The 19,338-nt window shown below is 39.8% G+C and overlaps 1 protein-coding gene across 1 annotated transcript in view; it reads left to right on the plus strand.

Annotated features, from left to right (window-relative positions):
- phlpp1 (PH domain and leucine rich repeat protein phosphatase 1) overlaps positions 1 to 19,338 on the plus strand; it is a 93,999-nt gene that overhangs the window by 39,144 nt on the left and 35,517 nt on the right. Inside the window, exons 2-11 of the mRNA XM_088085569.1 lie at positions 1,026 to 1,222; positions 2,935 to 3,060; positions 3,881 to 4,029; positions 9,942 to 10,088; positions 12,190 to 12,417; positions 14,264 to 14,466; positions 15,818 to 15,878; positions 17,160 to 17,255; positions 17,800 to 17,955; positions 18,255 to 18,455. Coding sequence (XP_087941695.1) covers positions 1,026 to 1,222; positions 2,935 to 3,060; positions 3,881 to 4,029; positions 9,942 to 10,088; positions 12,190 to 12,417; positions 14,264 to 14,466; positions 15,818 to 15,878; positions 17,160 to 17,255; positions 17,800 to 17,955; positions 18,255 to 18,455 — 1,564 coding nt within the window. The remainder of the gene's footprint in view (positions 1 to 1,025; positions 1,223 to 2,934; positions 3,061 to 3,880; positions 4,030 to 9,941; positions 10,089 to 12,189; positions 12,418 to 14,263; positions 14,467 to 15,817; positions 15,879 to 17,159; positions 17,256 to 17,799; positions 17,956 to 18,254; positions 18,456 to 19,338) is intronic.

Below are 19,338 nucleotides of genomic sequence, written 5' to 3' on the forward strand. Positions count from 1 at the left end.
TGTAGGAAAATTACATTTGTTTTAATGTAAACCCAACAGCAAGCTAACTAAGCTAACTGCCAGCACCTTTCCAACAGAAAACAGGCCAACTCTGCATCGCTGCTCATCCCCATCCTCTGCTTGAGCAAGAGAAAGTGAAAGTTAAAGCCAACCTCAGATTGACTTGGAATGAGTTTTGTCCGCTTGGTGTTTCGCCCTGTGTATTTGTCTTTTTTTGGTGGTGTTTGCAATTTTCATAGCTTTTTCTTGGATACACGCTGTTTATTGTCTGGCACCGGATTGCCACCTTTTTCATAAAGTCCAGACCTCACTTGCACGGTCGATGTACATGCCCATAAACTTTTGTATTAGTCTATACATAATTTTACAATTCTTTTTTTAAGCAAAATCCTGCATTTTATACATTTGATTCATTTATAAGTCACCTTGTATATTTGTCATGAAAATACAACTATAAAAAAAATTGCATCGATTTTATTCACTGGTGGGATGCTCATTGATGATCCTGGCTCACTTGGATCGCGGTCTTGGTTGTGCTGTTGCTGTGGTCCTGCCTGAGGCTTTGCCTGTGTTGTGGGCCTTGATCGCACGATGCTGTTTTCCTGCTCGATACGACAGTCTGCTGCCATTATTATGAGTCATGCCTCCACTATTAATATACGCATGGGACTCCTATGATATTTGCATGTAACACCACGTGCTATCTTATATTGCATTTAGTAATTTTATGTCTAACACTATTGTTATATTCAGTCGCTCTTTCTGAGGTTTCTACCATTTTTTCCCCACGTTACAGGGTTTTTTGGGGGAGTTTTTCCTTAGTCGATGTGAGGATCTAAGGACAGAGGGATGTCTGCTGTAAAGCCCTCTGAGGAAAATTGTGATAATGGGCTTATAAATAAAATTGACTTTTCTTGATTGACTCATTAGTTTACGTTTTAACAGTACCTAATTATTTGACAGATCTGTGGCTTTGGCCCAGTCTACAATGCTAATTATGCAAAATCTCTCTGTCTTTCTTCCAGGGAAGCCCCAAAGCATCGAGAGCTCAGAGCGGGTTCAGCTGTCAGGGACATACAACGTTCGGAAAGGGAAGCTTCAGCTACCGGTCAACCGCTGGACCAGACGGCAGGTCATCCTGTGCGGCACCTGCCTCATCGTCTCCTCTGTCAAGGAGAGCCAGACGGGGAAGATGCACATCCTGCCGCTCATTGGAGGAAAAGTATGTCTAACTTGGCATCACATAATCGTTTTTTTCTCCTCCCGGTCTTTTATGGTGATGTTATGTCATTTATGCTTCGGATCATAAACTCATAACGTCATATCACCAGAAAGTGACCTGATAAAATCACTCTTATTACCCTCTGCAAATGTCTCCCTGCGCAGTGAAGATTGTTCACCTTCAACAACTGTTTGTCCTTTAGTGACACGCAGTAATGCTTCCTGCTCTGTTCTTTTTACCTCAAGGTCAAACAGGAATGATGCAAGAAAGTGTTTTCTTTACAAAGTCAAAATGTTTCCAGTATTCTGCAAGGATGTCTTTTTTCCATTTCTATTCTGGAGTCATAATGCTATCATTTGTAGTGTAATGATCACTGTAGCATTCGAGTAGCCTTATTTCTCTCTCCTTTTTTAAAATGCCTCCCTAAAAAATGACCTTTACCCATTTATTGCTTTATGGATCTGTTTATCTGCAAGGCCACTACATGAGCTTCTACAAGCTCTCCTGAAAAGCCCTTTCTACCTGACTGTGTGACACAAAGGACACTCTATACTCTACCACACCCACTTTTTAAACATTTCACACACAACAAATGACCTCTAGCCAACCATTCATCCATACTCTTGACTCTGCATGCGCATGGTGTGAGTTTGTTTGTATATGCACCAGTATTCTGTTCAAACACTGTAACTAGTCAGCCATTCATTGACAGAGTTCACGTGCTTGAGTGTGACTCTGCGTGTCTAAAAAGAAATTCACCTACATTTATTCTTGCTCATGTCACGCACATATGTTCATTGTATGACCATGCGTGCCGTTATGTATTGTCATGTGTGCTTTCAGTCGACTGAATTTTTCTACCCAGCAGCTATTAAGCATCTTATTTCATGCGGCAAAAGCAGTTTCAAATCATTAATGTATGAAGACGTTGGTGTGTCAGCTTTTCCTCTCCGCCCCCTTTTATTGCTCTTAAGTCAATACAGGGTTCCCACGGTCATAAAATACATAGAAAAGTGATGGAATTTCACAATCATGTTTTCCAGGGCTGGAACAGTCATGAAATAAGTAAAAATAATTAAAAGTTTTTGGAAAAGTAATTGTATTTGTACCTCTTTGAAACCAGAAAAAAACGGCTTAATTTCTTTTTAAAATGAGAAGATGGCAATGAGCAACTTACAAGAGGAAATGCCCCTAAAATTTGGAACAAATTAGTTAAAAGTATGAGAAAATTACCTGGAAATTAGCAAAAACAAAAGGAAAGTAAAAACAATACAAAACAAACAATAACAAACAAGGAAATTATATGAAAAAAGTTTTTTTAAAAAATCCATGTCAATCCATGTTTCAAAGGGTTAAAATGATTTCATTATCATGAAAGTTTTGTTAAAGTCATGGATTTTTTTTTTGTTTTGTAGTTGTATCTGTTACAATAATCTTGTGTGGATAATCTTCCATGTAATGTAACATAATGGAACATTTATTTCATGAAGCTGTGGATGTAGTGTAGCTCTAATGTGCTTTGGTGTGTGACAACGATGAGTTTACCTTGAAAAGTAAAAAGTTAAAAAGTTTGTGAATTTTTTGGGTAATTTTGTCCATGAAAATATGTGGGAACCCTGTCTCTGGGGTCATCATTTCTATTCAGAGGGGGGTCGGAGATGTCAGAATGTCAGACTTTGATGTCATTCCTGTGTGTGTGTGTTGTGCTGCAGGTGGAGGAGGTGAAGAAGCACAATCACTGTTTGGCCTTCAGCTCAGCAGGGCCTCAGAGTCAAACCTACTACGTCAGCTTTGACAGCTTCACGGAGCACCTGCGCTGGCACAGACATGCTGCCAAGGTACTGTGAACACATGTGAACAAGAGAAAAGAAGGACATAAGCATATGTTCCCCAGCGCTACTTACGGGTCAACTGCATTGTATAGCAGAACATGCGTGAGTGCAAAAAATATGGCACTGCACCCGCCACAATCCTGCTGCTTGATGAGTTGAGTGTGATTGAAAACCCCATATTTCACTGCTGTCCAATCTGTAGTATAAGTAAGTGTCTCTGGGTGCACTCACATGCATAAACACCACTCATGGCTCTCTCTCCTTTCTCTCATTTGAACTCAAGTAGGCCACAGCCAGAAAACCTCTTTTCTAAATATTAACAGGGACATGCATGTCACCAGCACCCAGAGGGCCACTCAGAATAGAAGCCTGGATAGAAGCAGCACGTGCCGCAGCGACGACTGCTGAGCCTCTAGCTAACTCCGTTCTGAAAAGCTCAAGTTTAGTGGGTGTAGATTATCTCCTTGGACGTTATTGCTGTCATTTCATTTAAGACGGCAGTTTGTGCACCTTCATAAATTTGACTAAGAAATTGTCACAGTGTAACTGCTTTACTGTGCACCTGCAGTTAACTAGATTACACAATGATGTAATGTGCGTTGTCAGGTCACTAACCTGTTGGGCTTTCCATCGACTTCTTCTGACTCCCTAATCCTTAAGAAGATTGGCCATTGAATGACATTTGACCACTTAGCAGCCGGCCACACACACACACACACACACACACACACAGAGTAAATCAGTGAAGTCATGTGTGGTAGTGATAATCCTGTTTAACTCCAAGTTTCTCTTTCTCTCTCCACTTTCCTCCCCCGCCTCCATATAGATGGTGTCCCAGAGGATCAACTCGGTAGATTTGTCCTGCTGCAGCCTGGAACAACTTCCTCCCAACCTCTTCTACAGTCACGACCTAACCCACCTCAACCTCAAACACAACTTCCTGCCTGCAGACCAGCGACTGCAGCAGCTTCAGAGGTACAATGCCATCATAAATGTACAGTAAACACACCTGAGGCAATATGATGGGAAGAGGCACATTGTAAAATCTGACTATTAATATTAGTTTTTGTTTACTTTATATCAAAGTGTTAAGTTTGCTTTTGTGAAGTTGTTGCAACTCAAAAATGATAAGGGAAATTGTTCATTCTAAGTGTTAGTAACTTCAGTAAACCAAATTATTCTGACTTAACTTGATAATCACAAAGAGGAATATGCTAATGAAGAAGTGAAGAGATCTGCGAGTTCTGTTTTGTTAACATGTTTAAAAGTAAAGAAAAATGATTGACTAGTTTGCAACTGGCAGATTGCAGATACATAGAGAACTTCAGTAATGAATCCTAAAACCTGCAAATGCATTAGCCTTTCAGCACCTCTGGTTCCTCTTCTCAAAGTCGATGGGGTATTTGATGGGGTACTCGTGAACTTTTGAAGCTTTTATGCATCTTAAAAAAGACGTTTGCTAACTAACAAGTGGCTAAATGAGACTATAGAATGTCATCACGCAGAATCATGCCGAACGTGGCTTTACAGCCTTGTAGCGGTGGCGTCGTGACCATAGTGTGGATCATTTTAGCCTGGCAAAAGCTTTTTACTTCTGAAGACTGCATTTGGGCTTCAAAAATCCTGAAAGTGGTGTTCATTTGTGAAGCTTATCTTGCTGAACAAGACGTGTATCATAAACGTTTGTTTACCACAAAGCTTATTTTCTGCAATGATCCGAAATCCTTTGGAAAAATCCCACAGGCTTTTTGATGAGGGAACCAGGGTGAAGTTAGCTTCCCGGATGGCCTACAGAAAAGCGTCAAGCTGCTTAAACTTAGAATGACTGATTTAATTAAACTTTTCATTTTTAGGTTGCAACAGCTTCACAAAATTAAGTTAATATAACAACATTTTAAGTACACCCAACAATTAGATATAACGTAAACATAAATTATGATGAATAGTTATATTTTCTAAGGTTTTTCAAGTTTTCGGTTTCAGTCTCCGAGATGTTTTCGCAAAAAAATTGGCTTCTCAGGTTTTAAAGTGCAGGAAGAATAGAAAGAAGAGGACGAACCTGAGGAGGAGTTACAGGTCATGGCAAAAGTTTAGGGTGATTGGGATGGGCTGGTTTGAGGAAGATGTGATTTGAGAAGCAAAGCTAAGCAAAGCTTAGCACCATTTGTCCACAACAGGAGCTAGACTGGGCTGTTGCACAAGGAGGGGAGGAGACGAGACACTGACACAGTGAGGTTTCACTGGACACAGCAGGTCATGGCTGTCTGGTTTGGGCAGCTTTAGCTTTCGCCTGCAATTTGCAACCATCGACCTGAGTAGTCTAGGACGGGGGCCATTGGCACGCTCATACCGAAGAGGCTAGCCAGGGCTGTGCTGCACCAGGCTAGGCCAAACGAGCCCAGAGCCCAGAAGGGTAGATGAGTCTGCAGGGAAGCTTTTAATGTGCCTGGCCTCCCTCACTCTCTCTCTCTGTGGGCACCATCTGCTGCATGCTTATCATGGTCCCAGATTAAAGCCCACAGCCAAGACGTGTGTGTGTGTGTGTGTGTGTGTGTGTGTGTGCATGCATGTATTTGCATTTATGTACATGTGCACGCCTGTCACAGCCTTTCTTTCTGAAGATTATTGCCAGAAGATTTTTATCATTGGAGTGAGTGAACTGTGAATCTGCTGCTTGAGTATGCGTTAGCAATGTTTGCAAAATGAAGCGTCTGTATGTGTGAGAGGAAGAGAGAGTTGCATGCTTGTATGCAATAGAGAAAAGTGGCTGCAGGCTACAAATTTGGGGTCAGTGCATACAAAGTCTTGATACAGTATGGCATTTGTTTTTTTTCTTCTTTTCTTTTAAGATGACTGTGCTGACGAGAATGTGTATTCGTGTGTGTACTGGTATAATCTGGCATTCTTATATCTTCCTCGGAGAAAATTGTGAATGAGTAGGAGGTTAGGATTTTATGATTTATCTTTTTCTGAATCATCTTTTTTTTTAATCCTCTGAATAAATACTGATGTTAAAAAGACAACAGTGCGGGGGAAAATATCTCAAAATCTGGGTGAGTGATGTACAGCTCCCCTGCTGGTTAAGCGAGATAACATCTATTTATCTTTGCCAAACCCAAGTAGGCTCATCCGCATTTGACCCAGCATGACAGAAAAAGAGGTCAGTAATGAGAAAGAGATGAATAGTTAGCTGAAAATAGAGCCGTTTTGACAGAAACATGTAGCGGAGTTACTTGAGTACTCGCTTTGCCCCCGAGAGACTAAAGTCAAGCAGTAATTCTCTGTGTGCAGCCTCCGCAAATGTGGTTGTATGTGTTGAAGTGTGGACAGTTGTGCGAGAGTCTGTTTTTGTTTCGCTATAAACAAAGGCTTTCTCTGACATCTAACATGGGGTCATAGTTTGTTGTATTTTTCAAAGAGCATTGGGAATGTGTGAACCTGCCACATGCCCCTCTCTCTCTCTCGCTCTCTCTCTACTCTCTCCGGCCAAATACTAACTGGTGGGTGATTTGCCAATCAGATATGCATAATCAGTTGTCTGGGATACTAGCTCTCTCCTCTGGCATGGGACTGCCTTCCCAGCATGCATCCCTCCATGAGACAGAGGTCACCACTCACCGAGGGGAAATATCTGCCGTTCCATGCATACGATTGAACCCTTGGCCTGTTTATTTACATATGTATGGTAGTTTGGCGAGTTATGAAGGACATAAAAGTCAGGCAATGCAGGGAGAAGGAAAGGGAGAGCTAGGAAAGTCGAACAGTATAGTGTCAGAAAGACAAAATTTGACATAAAAGCGGGTATTTAAAGCCAAGTAAAATCATTAAAGGTGCATGAATTGATGAATTGATTTTTTGGCCATTTGGGGGCAGCAGAATAAGCTAAAAACACAACCCTGATGTATTTTTTATCTTATAAAGTTAAAGATATGGTGAACAGCAGTTGCTTATTTGCATTCATCTGACAGAGAGCAGCATTAGCATTCATTTAGAGCGTGTCTCTGCTCACCTAATGAATTTATGTCCAATATCCACTCTCCTTTTACCTCTTGTTGGTCTTCAGTTACTCCTGAGAAATGAGGTTAATGACAGCAGAGTTGTAGGCTGGAACCAGGCCCCCAGGAACTGCACTAGGCTTTTAAGTCAATTTTTGTAGTGGCCAAATAGTGTAATTACACTGTCACATGATGCCCTGTGGCTCAAAGAGACTTTTCCTATAGACCTACATGGCGAAAGAGACATCTGTACATTTTTTAATTGTCACAGCCCCCGCCAAATGATTTGTTTCACCATTAGGATTTGATCATATGGTCCAGAAACATATTGAAAGCCTAAAAGAGCAGTAAGATTAACTAATTTTAGTCCCATTCTAGTTAGCAAAACGCCAAACTGGAATTTAGCCGATCGGCTAGAGGAAGTTAGCTGCTTGCCCACACTCTGAGTCTTCAGTGTGCATGCTTCATGTAAAGAGAAACTAACATTACATTAGCACCATGGTCTGTATTCAGTTAAAAACACACAGAGGACTCAACTGATACTGAAGCTGAGCACCAATAGCCTTTAAAATAAAATTTTGTTTTTTTAACTTTGTTTAAAAAAATGAATCTACCTTCTACCTTCTACTTTAATTTGTTTCTGTCCACTTGACAAATGTAACTAGAATGTTCTCTCCTTTCAGCTCTGTTTTGGTCTCCAGCTTGTCAGAGGCTTTATTGAGTTTACCAGCCTAGTCGCTAACTTTGCCTTTCGGCCTTTTGGTGCCGGGCGGGTAGTGTACAGTCAATTTATCAGAGCATTGTGGCCAAAGAAAACATCAGCCAGGGATTATTATCCATTTGCACTGGGAAGTTGGAATTCCGAGTTCCGAGTCAGATATTTTACTGTAACATCCCCTAAGGTCGGATTTCTGAGGTAGAAGGTTGGAAAAACCTCACCAACCCTGACCTCAAAATACAAAAAAGGTGCTCTGTGCATCAACAGAAGTGAAAGCTGTAGTAATATACTTTTTGTCATCACTTCTGTTTTATTTGTGTGTCATTAAAACACTTAAAACAATACCATCAGACCTTTATCTGTGGACATGCAGATAGTATGTCTGTGTATGCACAAAATACAACATAATGCGTTTTTACCAACTGATATTGCTAACAGTGGCTAACCCTTCTTGAACTGCAAATTGCTAAAAACATTTTGGCTTTCTGACCTGTTGCACTGGAACGCTCAACTTGGGAGGGACGTTATTCTCAGCTTGGACCTTCGACCTCTGAGTTAAATGTAACATAGCACTGGTTAACCCTTTGAAACCTGGATCGACATCAGTTTTCTGTTGCTGCATTTAGAGGCCTCTCACAAGCATTTGAACCTCTGATATGTAAGCAAATTGGTGTGATTTCTGTCAAAAACATGGGAAAAAAGGCAATCAGCAATTTGGCAGGAAATGTGCAAAATGCAAGGAAAAAGGGCAGAGGTGGAGAGATCATTCAAAATTTATCAAAACTAAATTAAAAAAAATCAAAACTATAGTTGTTATTTTTTATAATAATATATTTAAAATGATATTACAGAAAGAATAAATATTCCATTTTAAAATGTTTCTTTAAATTTTTTGCACTTTTTCCCCAGATCAATTCCTTGTTTTAGTTATTTTTTAAAATTTATTTTCTTTTTTTTAAACTCTCCTTTTTGTTTTTTTTTTTTACTTTTTTCCTCAGGTAATTTTCCTGTAACATTTTCCACGTTTTTGAATGTATTCAAGCTAATTTGTTCATGTTTCAAAGGGTTAAGAAAAGTGGAAAACCAAAACAAAGCGTTAAAAGAGGCTAAAAGACCCCCACAGAGCTGAGGGGAATTGCATATTTGTGAGATAATTCCCTGCAGAGCGTGACTTCAAGCAAAACTTGTAGTCAGCTGATCCATTGACCATATGAAAAATAATGAGTGCAGCTTTAGATATGCCAGCAAAGGACTGAGGCGAAAATCATGATAGGACAGAATGACGGAGCATGACACAGACAAGAAGAGAGTCTGAGGAGGGAGTATGAGCATTACTCAGCACATTGCAGGGGTTGATTTAATGGTGGAATGACATTTTCCCACACACACCCCCCACCCACTCCCTGCAGGAGTCACCCTCAGCTGGAATTACTTGGCTACCCTAATCAATAGCCCTGACGTCCCAGTTGCCTTTTTCTCCATCACCGTGATATATAGTTTGTGCATGCGTGTATAACCTGTGTGTGTGTGTGTAAAGGGAGGACAGTCAAGTAGTGCCAGTTTCAGCAGCTGCTCCAGCCTGCAGTGCTAATATGGCGCGCTGCCCATCTCCGGCTCGCTGCTCTCTCTGCACACATGATAGGTGATAACAGGTCCCGTGTGTGTGTGTCTGTATGTGTGTAGATGGATAAATAAAGACAGAGAGAGAGTCACGTCCCCTGCTTCCCCTTGTTCCCTCGGCTCCCTCCCCCCCGAGGGGCTAACCCCTCTGAAGGTCACCGCTCTGCCATAGGACACCACGCCAAATGCCACTGGTCACTGGTGTTTGAATGAACAACACAGACGTCAATGCTGCGCTTGTTTTCTCAACAATCAAACATGAAGGTTTTGTGAGGGTTTAGATCTAACTGTGTGTTTTTCACTTAAACAAATTCAGTGTAAGCTATGCTTTACTACATTGCCCATGAATATATTCATTAATATATTTATGAATATCTTCCACTCTCTTGCAATATTCATGTTGACAAGATACTACATCTCCAATCACATACTCTTCTCTTCTCTCTTCTCTTCTCTTCTCTTCTCTTCTCTTCTCTTCTCTTCTCTTCTCTTCTCTTCTCTTCTCTTCTCCCTTTTCCTAATTTGGCATTAATACTTTGATCCTCTATTTTCAGATTTTCTCGTCTGCGGAGCCTCAACCTGTCCAACAACCACCTTGGTCAGTTCCCCCCAGCCATCTGTGACATCCCCACACTGATGGAGGTCAACCTCAGCTGTAATTACTTGGCCTGCGTCCCCAGCTCTGTGGGAGCCATGACCAAGTAAGTATCAGCAAGACGTTATTGAGGATACAGAGCTTCTGTTAAACGGATAGTTTCAATCTTTTGAAGTGGGTTTGTATGGAGCACTTATTCATAGTCGTTGTACTACAAACAGTAGGTATCTATCGACATGCCTGCAGTTTTGAGAAGCAGGGGTTCAACATGGAAGCACAGCAATGTACTGCTCTGGATGGGGTCAGCAACAAAACATATTTTAGCCACCTAAAAAAAGTCTCAGCTAAAAATATCTGTATCAGTTGAAGTGTATTGACCGTTGTCAGACAGTCTGTTCTGACAGGGAAGCCATTAAAGGTTTTGGTTTCCCCATCTAAGCTCTTCTCAAAACAACCAGACTCCATTAACAAAAACAGTAATTTTAGCTCACTGAACACACGAGCTGCTGGTCTACAGCTGCTTCGATCAGTTAGTTAGTTTGTGTTTTTGACTTTGGTGAATCCGAACAAACCGTTTTAAATACCAAAGCCACACGATAACATGAATAAAATAACAAATCGAGACCTCGATAGACCCGCACCCTGGAGGTTCAGCATGATTCTGGCTTTGAAGAGAGCGAAGTAACGGCTTCATCTTCATTCTGCTGGAAATCACTATCTGACATTAAGGTAAAGCAGTAAAAATATTCATAACATATCGTTCACTTCAACTGATATTGATCTTTTTTTAGGTGGGACTTTTTCTTATATGGCTAAAATGCATTTTGTTTCCAGCCTGCTTCTCTAGACTGGGGGCATGCTGACTGATATTTACTGTGTGCATTATACTATTCATGGATAAGTACCCCATACAACCCCTTTTCAAAAAAATCAGAACTAAATACAAAGGCTAAATATGCCTGTAATCTTAAATTCGTGCATATTTTGCCATATTCTAAATACACTCGAGTTCTTCTTCCTTAGCTTAAGCTATTGATTTTGTTCCTCATGATGTTGGTAGTTATCCTGCTCTATTTACCAGGTCTTCACTTCTAAACTGGGACGAGTGCTCACTTGCATTGATGCCATCTCAGGGCTTGGTGGGAAACCAATGAACCTTCTCACAAACCAACCACATAGCCAAATGTTGAAGTTACCTAGCAACAAGTACATGGCTTAACAACTGCCATGGTGTACTTTGCTAGTTTCAACATGTGAGAAAACAACACCACAACTTGCACAGATCATCTTTGGTGCTCTCCCACGACATTTGGCCTCATTCATGGCCTGTTCTTGGTCTGTTTTAATTGCTTGCATATGTAAGTCAATTCAGTCTGGTTGTTTTAATCATTCAGCTGTTTATGACTTATGTATTGTTTGCCATTTTGAAGTTTTTCAGCTTGCTGTTGAGCCAATGTTTTGTAGAGATTTGAGTTTTGTCCATCTCCTTTTGCATTTTGGTGCACATACACTTTAGTTTTATTTTAATTGTCTTGCATTTCTCTTGAGAACTCTGATATTAGGTCTGCTTTGTTACGCAGATTAAAATTGCAGATTATTTTATTTCTTGGCCAACATTTTTAAGAGGATGGAACAAATCAGATTTTGTTGGCTGAAAACCATTTTTTTTTCTCATGAGAATGCTCAGAACATTTTGGCTGGGCTCCAGTATCAGTCCCTTTTCCTGTGGAAAAAGCCTTTTTACTCACTCTGCTCAAAGTATTATAAATGTATCGAACAAAAGGTCTTAAATTTAATCATTCATACATTATTCAGTCCAATCTACCCCACCATGAAAAGGGAATGCACAGAATAATGGAGCCATTTAATAGCTGGTTCAGTCCTGACTCATGGATAGTACATGTGCTTTAAACTCAAAGCTCATTTGAGACTTATCATACAGGTATGTGGATTGAAGCAGGGCTAGATGAGAAGTTAATCTGCAGGAATGATCTGGTATGCCTGTAAATTCCTGAAGTGGACAGTGGGGCATTTATGCTGCTACTGCCATCTGCTGGACATCAAGTGTGCTGATAATGAATGCTGAAATTCTTGAAGTCCTATTCTGCTCAACCTGATTGCTACACTATCTGTGCAGATAAATAAATTCTCTCTGTCATCTCTTTCATGAACGAGGCCAATCGTCTAATCTCGTCTTCCTCTCTCAGTTTGCAGACGTTCCTTTTGGATGGCAACAGTCTCGATGAGCTGCCCAGTGAGCTGGGTTCCCTCCAGCGGCTAAGTTACTTGGGCCTTTCCTTCAACCAGTTCAACCATGTGCCACAGGTGCTGGAGCAGTTAGCCTCCATGGAGAAGCTGTGCATGGCTGGAAACAACCTACAGACACTCACCCTGCAGAATTTCCGACTGCTCCGTGTCAAACACATTGATCTAAGGTACGGCAATTTAAGCAGATTATTACAAATATATTTTTTTAAATCATGATTGGGAGATTATATTTTATTGTTTATTAAAGAATACCCATAAAAGCACATGAATGTGCCCCTAGTCTCCCTGGGGTCCTGCTTATTGAAATACAGTACAACATGAAATAAAAGTACAGACAAATTAAGATATAAAAATTTCTGTTTAAACTTTTTTAAAAGTGATTTTATCATTTATGTTGGATATGACTCTGGTCAGAGAATACCAGAGTGCTGTTGGTCTGTATATAACTGTTGATTTGCGAACATTTGTTCTTAATACAGCATTATATTAATATTTTAGAGTTTTTATAATTAGACTACTTTGTCAAGATCAAGCATCACTCAAAGTCCTCAGTCATGCTTGTCCAAAGCAGTGCACAAGACACGTGTTATCCCTTTAATGATAGAAACAACAACACCAAGAGGAAGCCGAAACACGGGCAGACCTCCAGACAGCACGAAATCAGGAAATCATTTGCCTGTGGTGGCTCCATCAGGTGTCTTCCCCATTGTTTGCAAAAACACAGAGTTGGAGTGACTTGCACTATTTTCCAGTTAATACTTCATCCCCTCTGTCTTTGCTTAGACGAGGTCAGTCAATACGTTTTCCAGCATTCCTGTTTGGGCAAAGATCACTTGGTATCTCTGATGATGAGTAGTGCTGAGAAGTGCTGCAGCTGTTTGTTTCTATTGATTCATCTACAGAAAATGTGTCCAGTCAAGCTGAAAAAATAGTCAATTAAAAACACAAATAACTATCAAAGTGTGAAATAGTCATATGAATTTAAAAACTCAGCTCAGTATGATTACGTGTCATTACATTCTGCTTTGTTTTAAATGAAATTTATGGCACATTTTTTAAAATTTCATTCCAGTGTTTTTTTTTTTCTTCAAAATGTCTCATTTCTGTTTATATTTTAGTATTTTTTTAAGTGACAGTTGTAGTTAAAAATGCTTCTTTTCATCACAGTCGATGCCTGTCAATCAAGACAAAGTGGGGAGTTCTGTGATTGGCTGTTGCTTTCGAAGTTTCTTACTTCAATACTTCATCTTGAAACACATTAGGAAACTAGTCTTAGGCATAAATCTTAAGAGACTTCGAAATAATACACTGGGTCTGCAGAATAAATGTGAGAGTAGCTAGGGCCTAATAATTAGACATCTTAACTTTTCCACTTATTCGCTAAAGTTCCTGCTGAATGACACCATGTTAAGCTACTCTTAGCCATTTGTTCTTTTGTCAGTGTTAAATAGACTAAACATTGTTGTATTTACCTCTGTCCAGTCTGGCTTTTTTGTTATTTTTAAATAAATTATAAACAGATAAGTATAAAATGGATATAACATTACAATGACAACTTTTCATGACTTTGTTAGTAGGAGGGAACAGCAGAATGACTTCAGTAAGCAGTAACGAGAGAGAAAGCACAGCTGGCACTGGTATATCGATGTGTATTGATAAATCAAAAATTTTGACATTAGCATGTAAAAAAAACAAACTCTGATATTTGTTTGTGGAACAGAATAATATATTTGTGTCGTATACGTTTTTGCCATGGATGATTTCTAATAATTAAATGCTTTAATACTGGATCCTGTCACCATTAGGTGACTTAGCAGAAGTGCAACAAATTCACACACATTAAATCAAAAACCACTTGCAACTGAAGACTAAACAGCACTCAAGCAGGTGCACAATATATCAGGCATCACCTGAGGCATGTTCCCTTGCCTGGTAAGAAAGGCCACAGCCTGTGCAGTTCAACCTGATCCAACCGGAGCTGAACCTGTGTGTCTCTCCTGCTCCCTCTGCCAGGTTGAATAAGATCTCCAGCATGGTGCCAGATGAGCCTGACCTACTGAGGCACGTGACCCAGCTGGATGTGAGGGACAACAGGCTGACGGACCTGGACGCCTCGGTCTTCCCCAGACTGGAGGTGCTTCACTGTGAGAGGAACCGCATCGAAAGCCTCAAGGCCAAGGGTTGCTTGCTCAAAGGCATATACGCCTCCAACAACGGTGGGTTTGGCACACAGGATTTCATATTTTCTGTGAGGGCAACCGTGTTTTTGGAAAAGACAGTCTTCTCACATATCAGTAATGGAAAGTACATTAACTCAAGTACTGTATTCAAGTATAATATTAAGACACTTGTACTTACATTTCCCACTACTTTATATTTCTACTCCACTACATTTCAGAGACAAATTTTGTACTTTTTTCTGCACTACATTTATTTTATAACATCAGTTACGATATACTTTAAATTCTGATTAAAGGAACATTTCACCACAAAATGATGATTTGCGTATCAGTTACTCATTCTGTGTTACATTGATTTCATGAAGAAAACAGAGATAATTCTTGATTAATTTAAGTAATTAGCAGCCAGCAACAGTAAAACATCAAAACATCTGTTTACAAACTCTTACACAACTTGCTTGCTCAGGCACAATACTCATTGGTGGAAGTGTTTTGAAATAATAAAGTTTAACGAAAGATATCTGTTTCAGAGGAACTGAGCATACAGCTGAGTAATGAGACTTGGATCACACTGCAAACGAGTTTGCAAACGGATGTCTTATATAGTTTTGCTATTGTGAACCATGGCCCCCTTTTACTCCAATTTATCAAGAACTGCCTCCGTTTTTAGATACTTTGTTCACCGTGCAAAAAAATTTCCCCACTTTTTTTTTTTTCCTGTACAAATTTATTTATATACAATTTATGGGTGAATTGCTACTTTAATAATCCAATATATAATTAACAAATAAAATATGACGTATTTTTATAGGTTAAGAAAAGATAAGGGGGGAAAACCACAAGCTATCAATATATAAAGTGGTTTAAAATTAATTCCACCTTTAGCAGCTGCAACAGCAAAGAAAGATCAACGCATCAACAATTATGATCCAATGACACAATATTCTGTAATGGTGAAATCTGCATGATGACTTTTGGTACTTTAGGTATATTTTGATGCTACAACTTGTAGATTAACTAAATAAATATTTTGAATACAGAACATTTGAGTATTTCTGCACTGTGGTATTGCTATTTTAACCTTTAAGCTGAAGATCTGAATACTTTTTCCACCAATGCACATCACCACCACCTCAAAACTGAAATCAAAGCAACTCATATCTCACCTTTCAACAGATGTCAATCCTTTCTCTTCCCATATAATGTTATTTCACCCCCATGCTCGTCTCTCTACATGCATTCATTTTTTTCAGCAGTGCTGCAGTCTTGTTGTCTCTCTCTATCACCCCTTCCAAATGCCCCTCCCTCCATTTTCCATCTACCTGCTTTTGTAATAGAGCGCGTCTGTCCTTGCTGTAGGTTAATGTGTTTGGATTTCTCCCTACAGAGCTACGACAACTGGATGTGAGTCCTGTGCCCTCCAATCTTAGTTACATGGACATCTCAAGGTGAGAAAAATCCCATAAGTACACATACAAACACTAAAAAAGAATGAAAGGTATTTGAAAAAATGTAGCTCATTTAAAGTACATCAACTTTGCCCTAAACATAGAAGAGCAGTACCTGAGTGAGAAAATTAGCTTTGAATATCTTGTAAATGTGTGGCTAAGTCCTTGCTAAACAGATTTTTAAAAGCGGGGAAATGCTAATGTTAGCGATATGTCACTTTTTAACTGCATCAGCCTTGACCTTTCACATGACCTTTGAAACATAGGCTACTGTACTTAGCGTCCTTGAGGTAAATTTAAAAAAGCATGGTAAGAGTACTCTACTCCAAATTTAAGTGCTAACTTTATTTGAAATGTTTCGATTGTGTTAGACAAAACACAGCTGAGACTGTGTTTTGTCTAAGACAAACAGTGTGTAGGATTTAGCTGAAACTTTTCCCATTTGTCAGGCATGAACTCTTGGTTAGAATTCCTTCAGTTTTCATTGTTATTGAGGTTACTGGGAGCTGAATTGTCCACAGAGGTCTCCTCCTCTCAAAACACATGGACCAGGTTATTTAAACCAGTAAAAACACTGAATAAAGCAGTTTTATGTTATAAATCAGGGTTTCTCCAATGCTGTTTGGCATGTTGCAGAGGAGTCGCTAGCCCAGCACCTGCGTATGTGTGCTTTCCTTTTTCTCTGATAAGGTCCACATGTTCAGGAGGTTTTAACCTGCAGCCGAATTATCTGCAGAGGTCTATTCCTCTCCCAAAATAAACAGACCAAGTCAGTAAAAACACAGAAAATGTTTTTCCATTAGTGCTTGTTGTAGAGGGGCTGCTAAAAATGGTGGCTGACGCCAAAACGTGAATGGCAGAGCCAGTGTTTGGTTTGTCCGTTCTGTGCTTCTGCAGACACATGGTAGTGCAACATGGCGAACTCTGTGGATGAGGACCCGCTCCCTATATAGATATCAATTTCTCATTCTAAGGTAGCAAAAACAGGAAAATTCTTAATTTCATGTGATTAGGTGACATTATATAAGAAGACGTATTTATTATAGCTAATTTTTGACAATATAGCCTCCTAAATCCCACATATTTGACCTTTATGTGACCAAAATTTTAGGAAATATGGAAAAAAGGACAGTTGAAGCTGAAGTTTGTGCTTGCTTTTTTAGAGCAGGACTGTTTGGAATTCAAATAAATGCAGCATCCCAGTACATTATATTCCTTGTTAAGTATTTTGCTTTACAAATGGCACATAATTTATCATCATCATTCCCTCTACTCCTGTAGGAACCATATGGAGTCTTTGCCAGACTGGCTGTGTGAAGCTAAGAAACTGGAAGTTCTGGACATGAGCCACAACCTCATCACTGAGCTCCCGGCGCGGTGAGTCTCTCTCTCTCAGCAAAGGTGTCCGTTAGCCCGGAAATGGAGTACAGTGCTACATTATTCTCCCTGCCCTTTGTCGGCCAGTCATCTATCCCCCCGTAGAGCCTCATAAATCACACAGATAGCCTGTAACCTCCGCAGCCGCCGTCCATTCTCTTCCTCTTTATATAGCTCTTCAGAAGGTCAGATGCACCTCGCTTCCTCCTCTTCTCTCTGTCTCGCGTCGGCTTGTGTCAACCTTCCTCCCTCTGCTTCTCTCTTTCCATTTTTTCTCTCTGTCTCTTCCTCTGGTCCCCTCATTGTCCGCGGATTTATTTTTTACCCAATAAGTGTCAGGATGATGAATTTCAGCTGCAGGCTCCACTAGAGCTGCTATTTTCTGTTCTATCTAACTATATATCTATCTATACATCCATATATCTCTTTACATATATCTATGCATCTGTAAATCTATATGACACTGTAGGTTTTTACGAGTGAATATGTTTATCCTTGGTGTTTTCTTACTGACACAACCATCTGTATATTCCTCATGCCGCAGGTTGTTATGCAGCAACAGTCTGAGGAAGCTGAGTGCAGGACATAACCAGTTGCAGAAGCTGCCTGAAAGAGTGGAGCGCCCTCTGCTGGAGGTTTTGGACATACAGCATAATCAACTGGTGGAGCTGCCTTGCAACCTGTTCCTCAAATCTGACAGGTAGCATTAATCATCACCTTGAAGTGATTTGTTTTCTTATCAGATAATGCACCCGGCATCTACGTGAAGGGAAAAAAATGCAGATATATGAAGATGATGGACAAAAATTATGATTTTAATCAAGGACAAGATATCCAAGGGCAAGGATGACATGCAAATGAATAACAAGCAACCAGGACAAGGATGGGGGATCATAGAAGTAGAAATCCATGTCAAAGTTTGTAATTAAAGGGACATGTGTTGTTTTATTGTCTTTAAAAAGCACTAAAATGAGTCTGTGCTTTCATTTTTAACTTCAGCTTGCGGTGCGTAAATGCGTCAGCCAATAAGTTGGAGCACCTGCCTCCATCCAGCCTATCAGAAGACAGTCACAGCATACTGCAGGAGCTCTACCTGACCAATAACCGGCTGACGGATAAGTGTGTGCCCCTGCTGACGGGCCACGCTCACCTGCGTGTTCTGCACATGGCCTACAACCATCTCCAGACCTTTCCCGCCAGGTAAGGAACTTACATTGACATTGGTTCTCTAAACTCACTCACCTGTATTGTATTAGAGGCTTGACAGCTAAGCTTGCTATTAAAAAGCCTTTTTAATCACAATAATATGACTTTTTCATGAGCCACTGTAATATGAATTTTTAATAACTTACTGTGCTGTGACTTTTTTATATATTATACTATACTATTGACTTTTATGACTTAGTATACTAGGACTTTTTTATAGCATAAAATACTATGTCCTTTTGATAACTAACGATTTTGCAACATTCTATGCTATAACATGTCTTGACACTTTTTGCCATACTATAATATTGCATTTTTTGGGCTTCTTTTGGACATGCTATATCATGATGTTTTTGGCCACTTTTGCAACATTTTAAGCAATGGCATGTCTTGGCACGCTATTTTATGCGTTCTTTCAGCTGTTTTCAGCTGTTTTAAGGACAACATTTTTTGCCATACTATAGTATTGCTTTTGGATAATTTTTTCGACATGCCATATTTTGGTGTTTTTGGCTATTTTTGCAATATTCTATGCCATTGTCTGTCTCAGCACGTTATTTTATGCTGTTTTCAGCTGTTTTTGGGACATGTCATTTTTTTGACATTTTTCGTCATACTGTAGAATGACATTTTCTGTCATTTTTTCGACACGCTATATCATGGTGTTTTAGGCCGTTTTTGCAAAATAATATGCTATGGCGTGTCTCTGCACGCTATTTTCTGTCATTTTGAGGTGTTTTTGGCTGTTTTTGGGACATGTCATATTTTGGCATTTTTGACATACCTTGCATTTTCGGTCATATTTTGGACATGCCAAATTATAGCGTTTTTTAACCCTTTTTGCATCTTTCTATGCTATGGCGTGTCTTGGAAGGCT

The sequence above is a fragment of the Plectropomus leopardus genome, chromosome 12, assembly GCF_026936395.1.
Source record: "Plectropomus leopardus strain MGB_pleo_1.0 chromosome 12, ASM2693639v1, whole genome shotgun sequence".
Taxonomy (NCBI): domain Eukaryota; kingdom Metazoa; phylum Chordata; class Actinopteri; order Perciformes; family Serranidae; genus Plectropomus; species Plectropomus leopardus.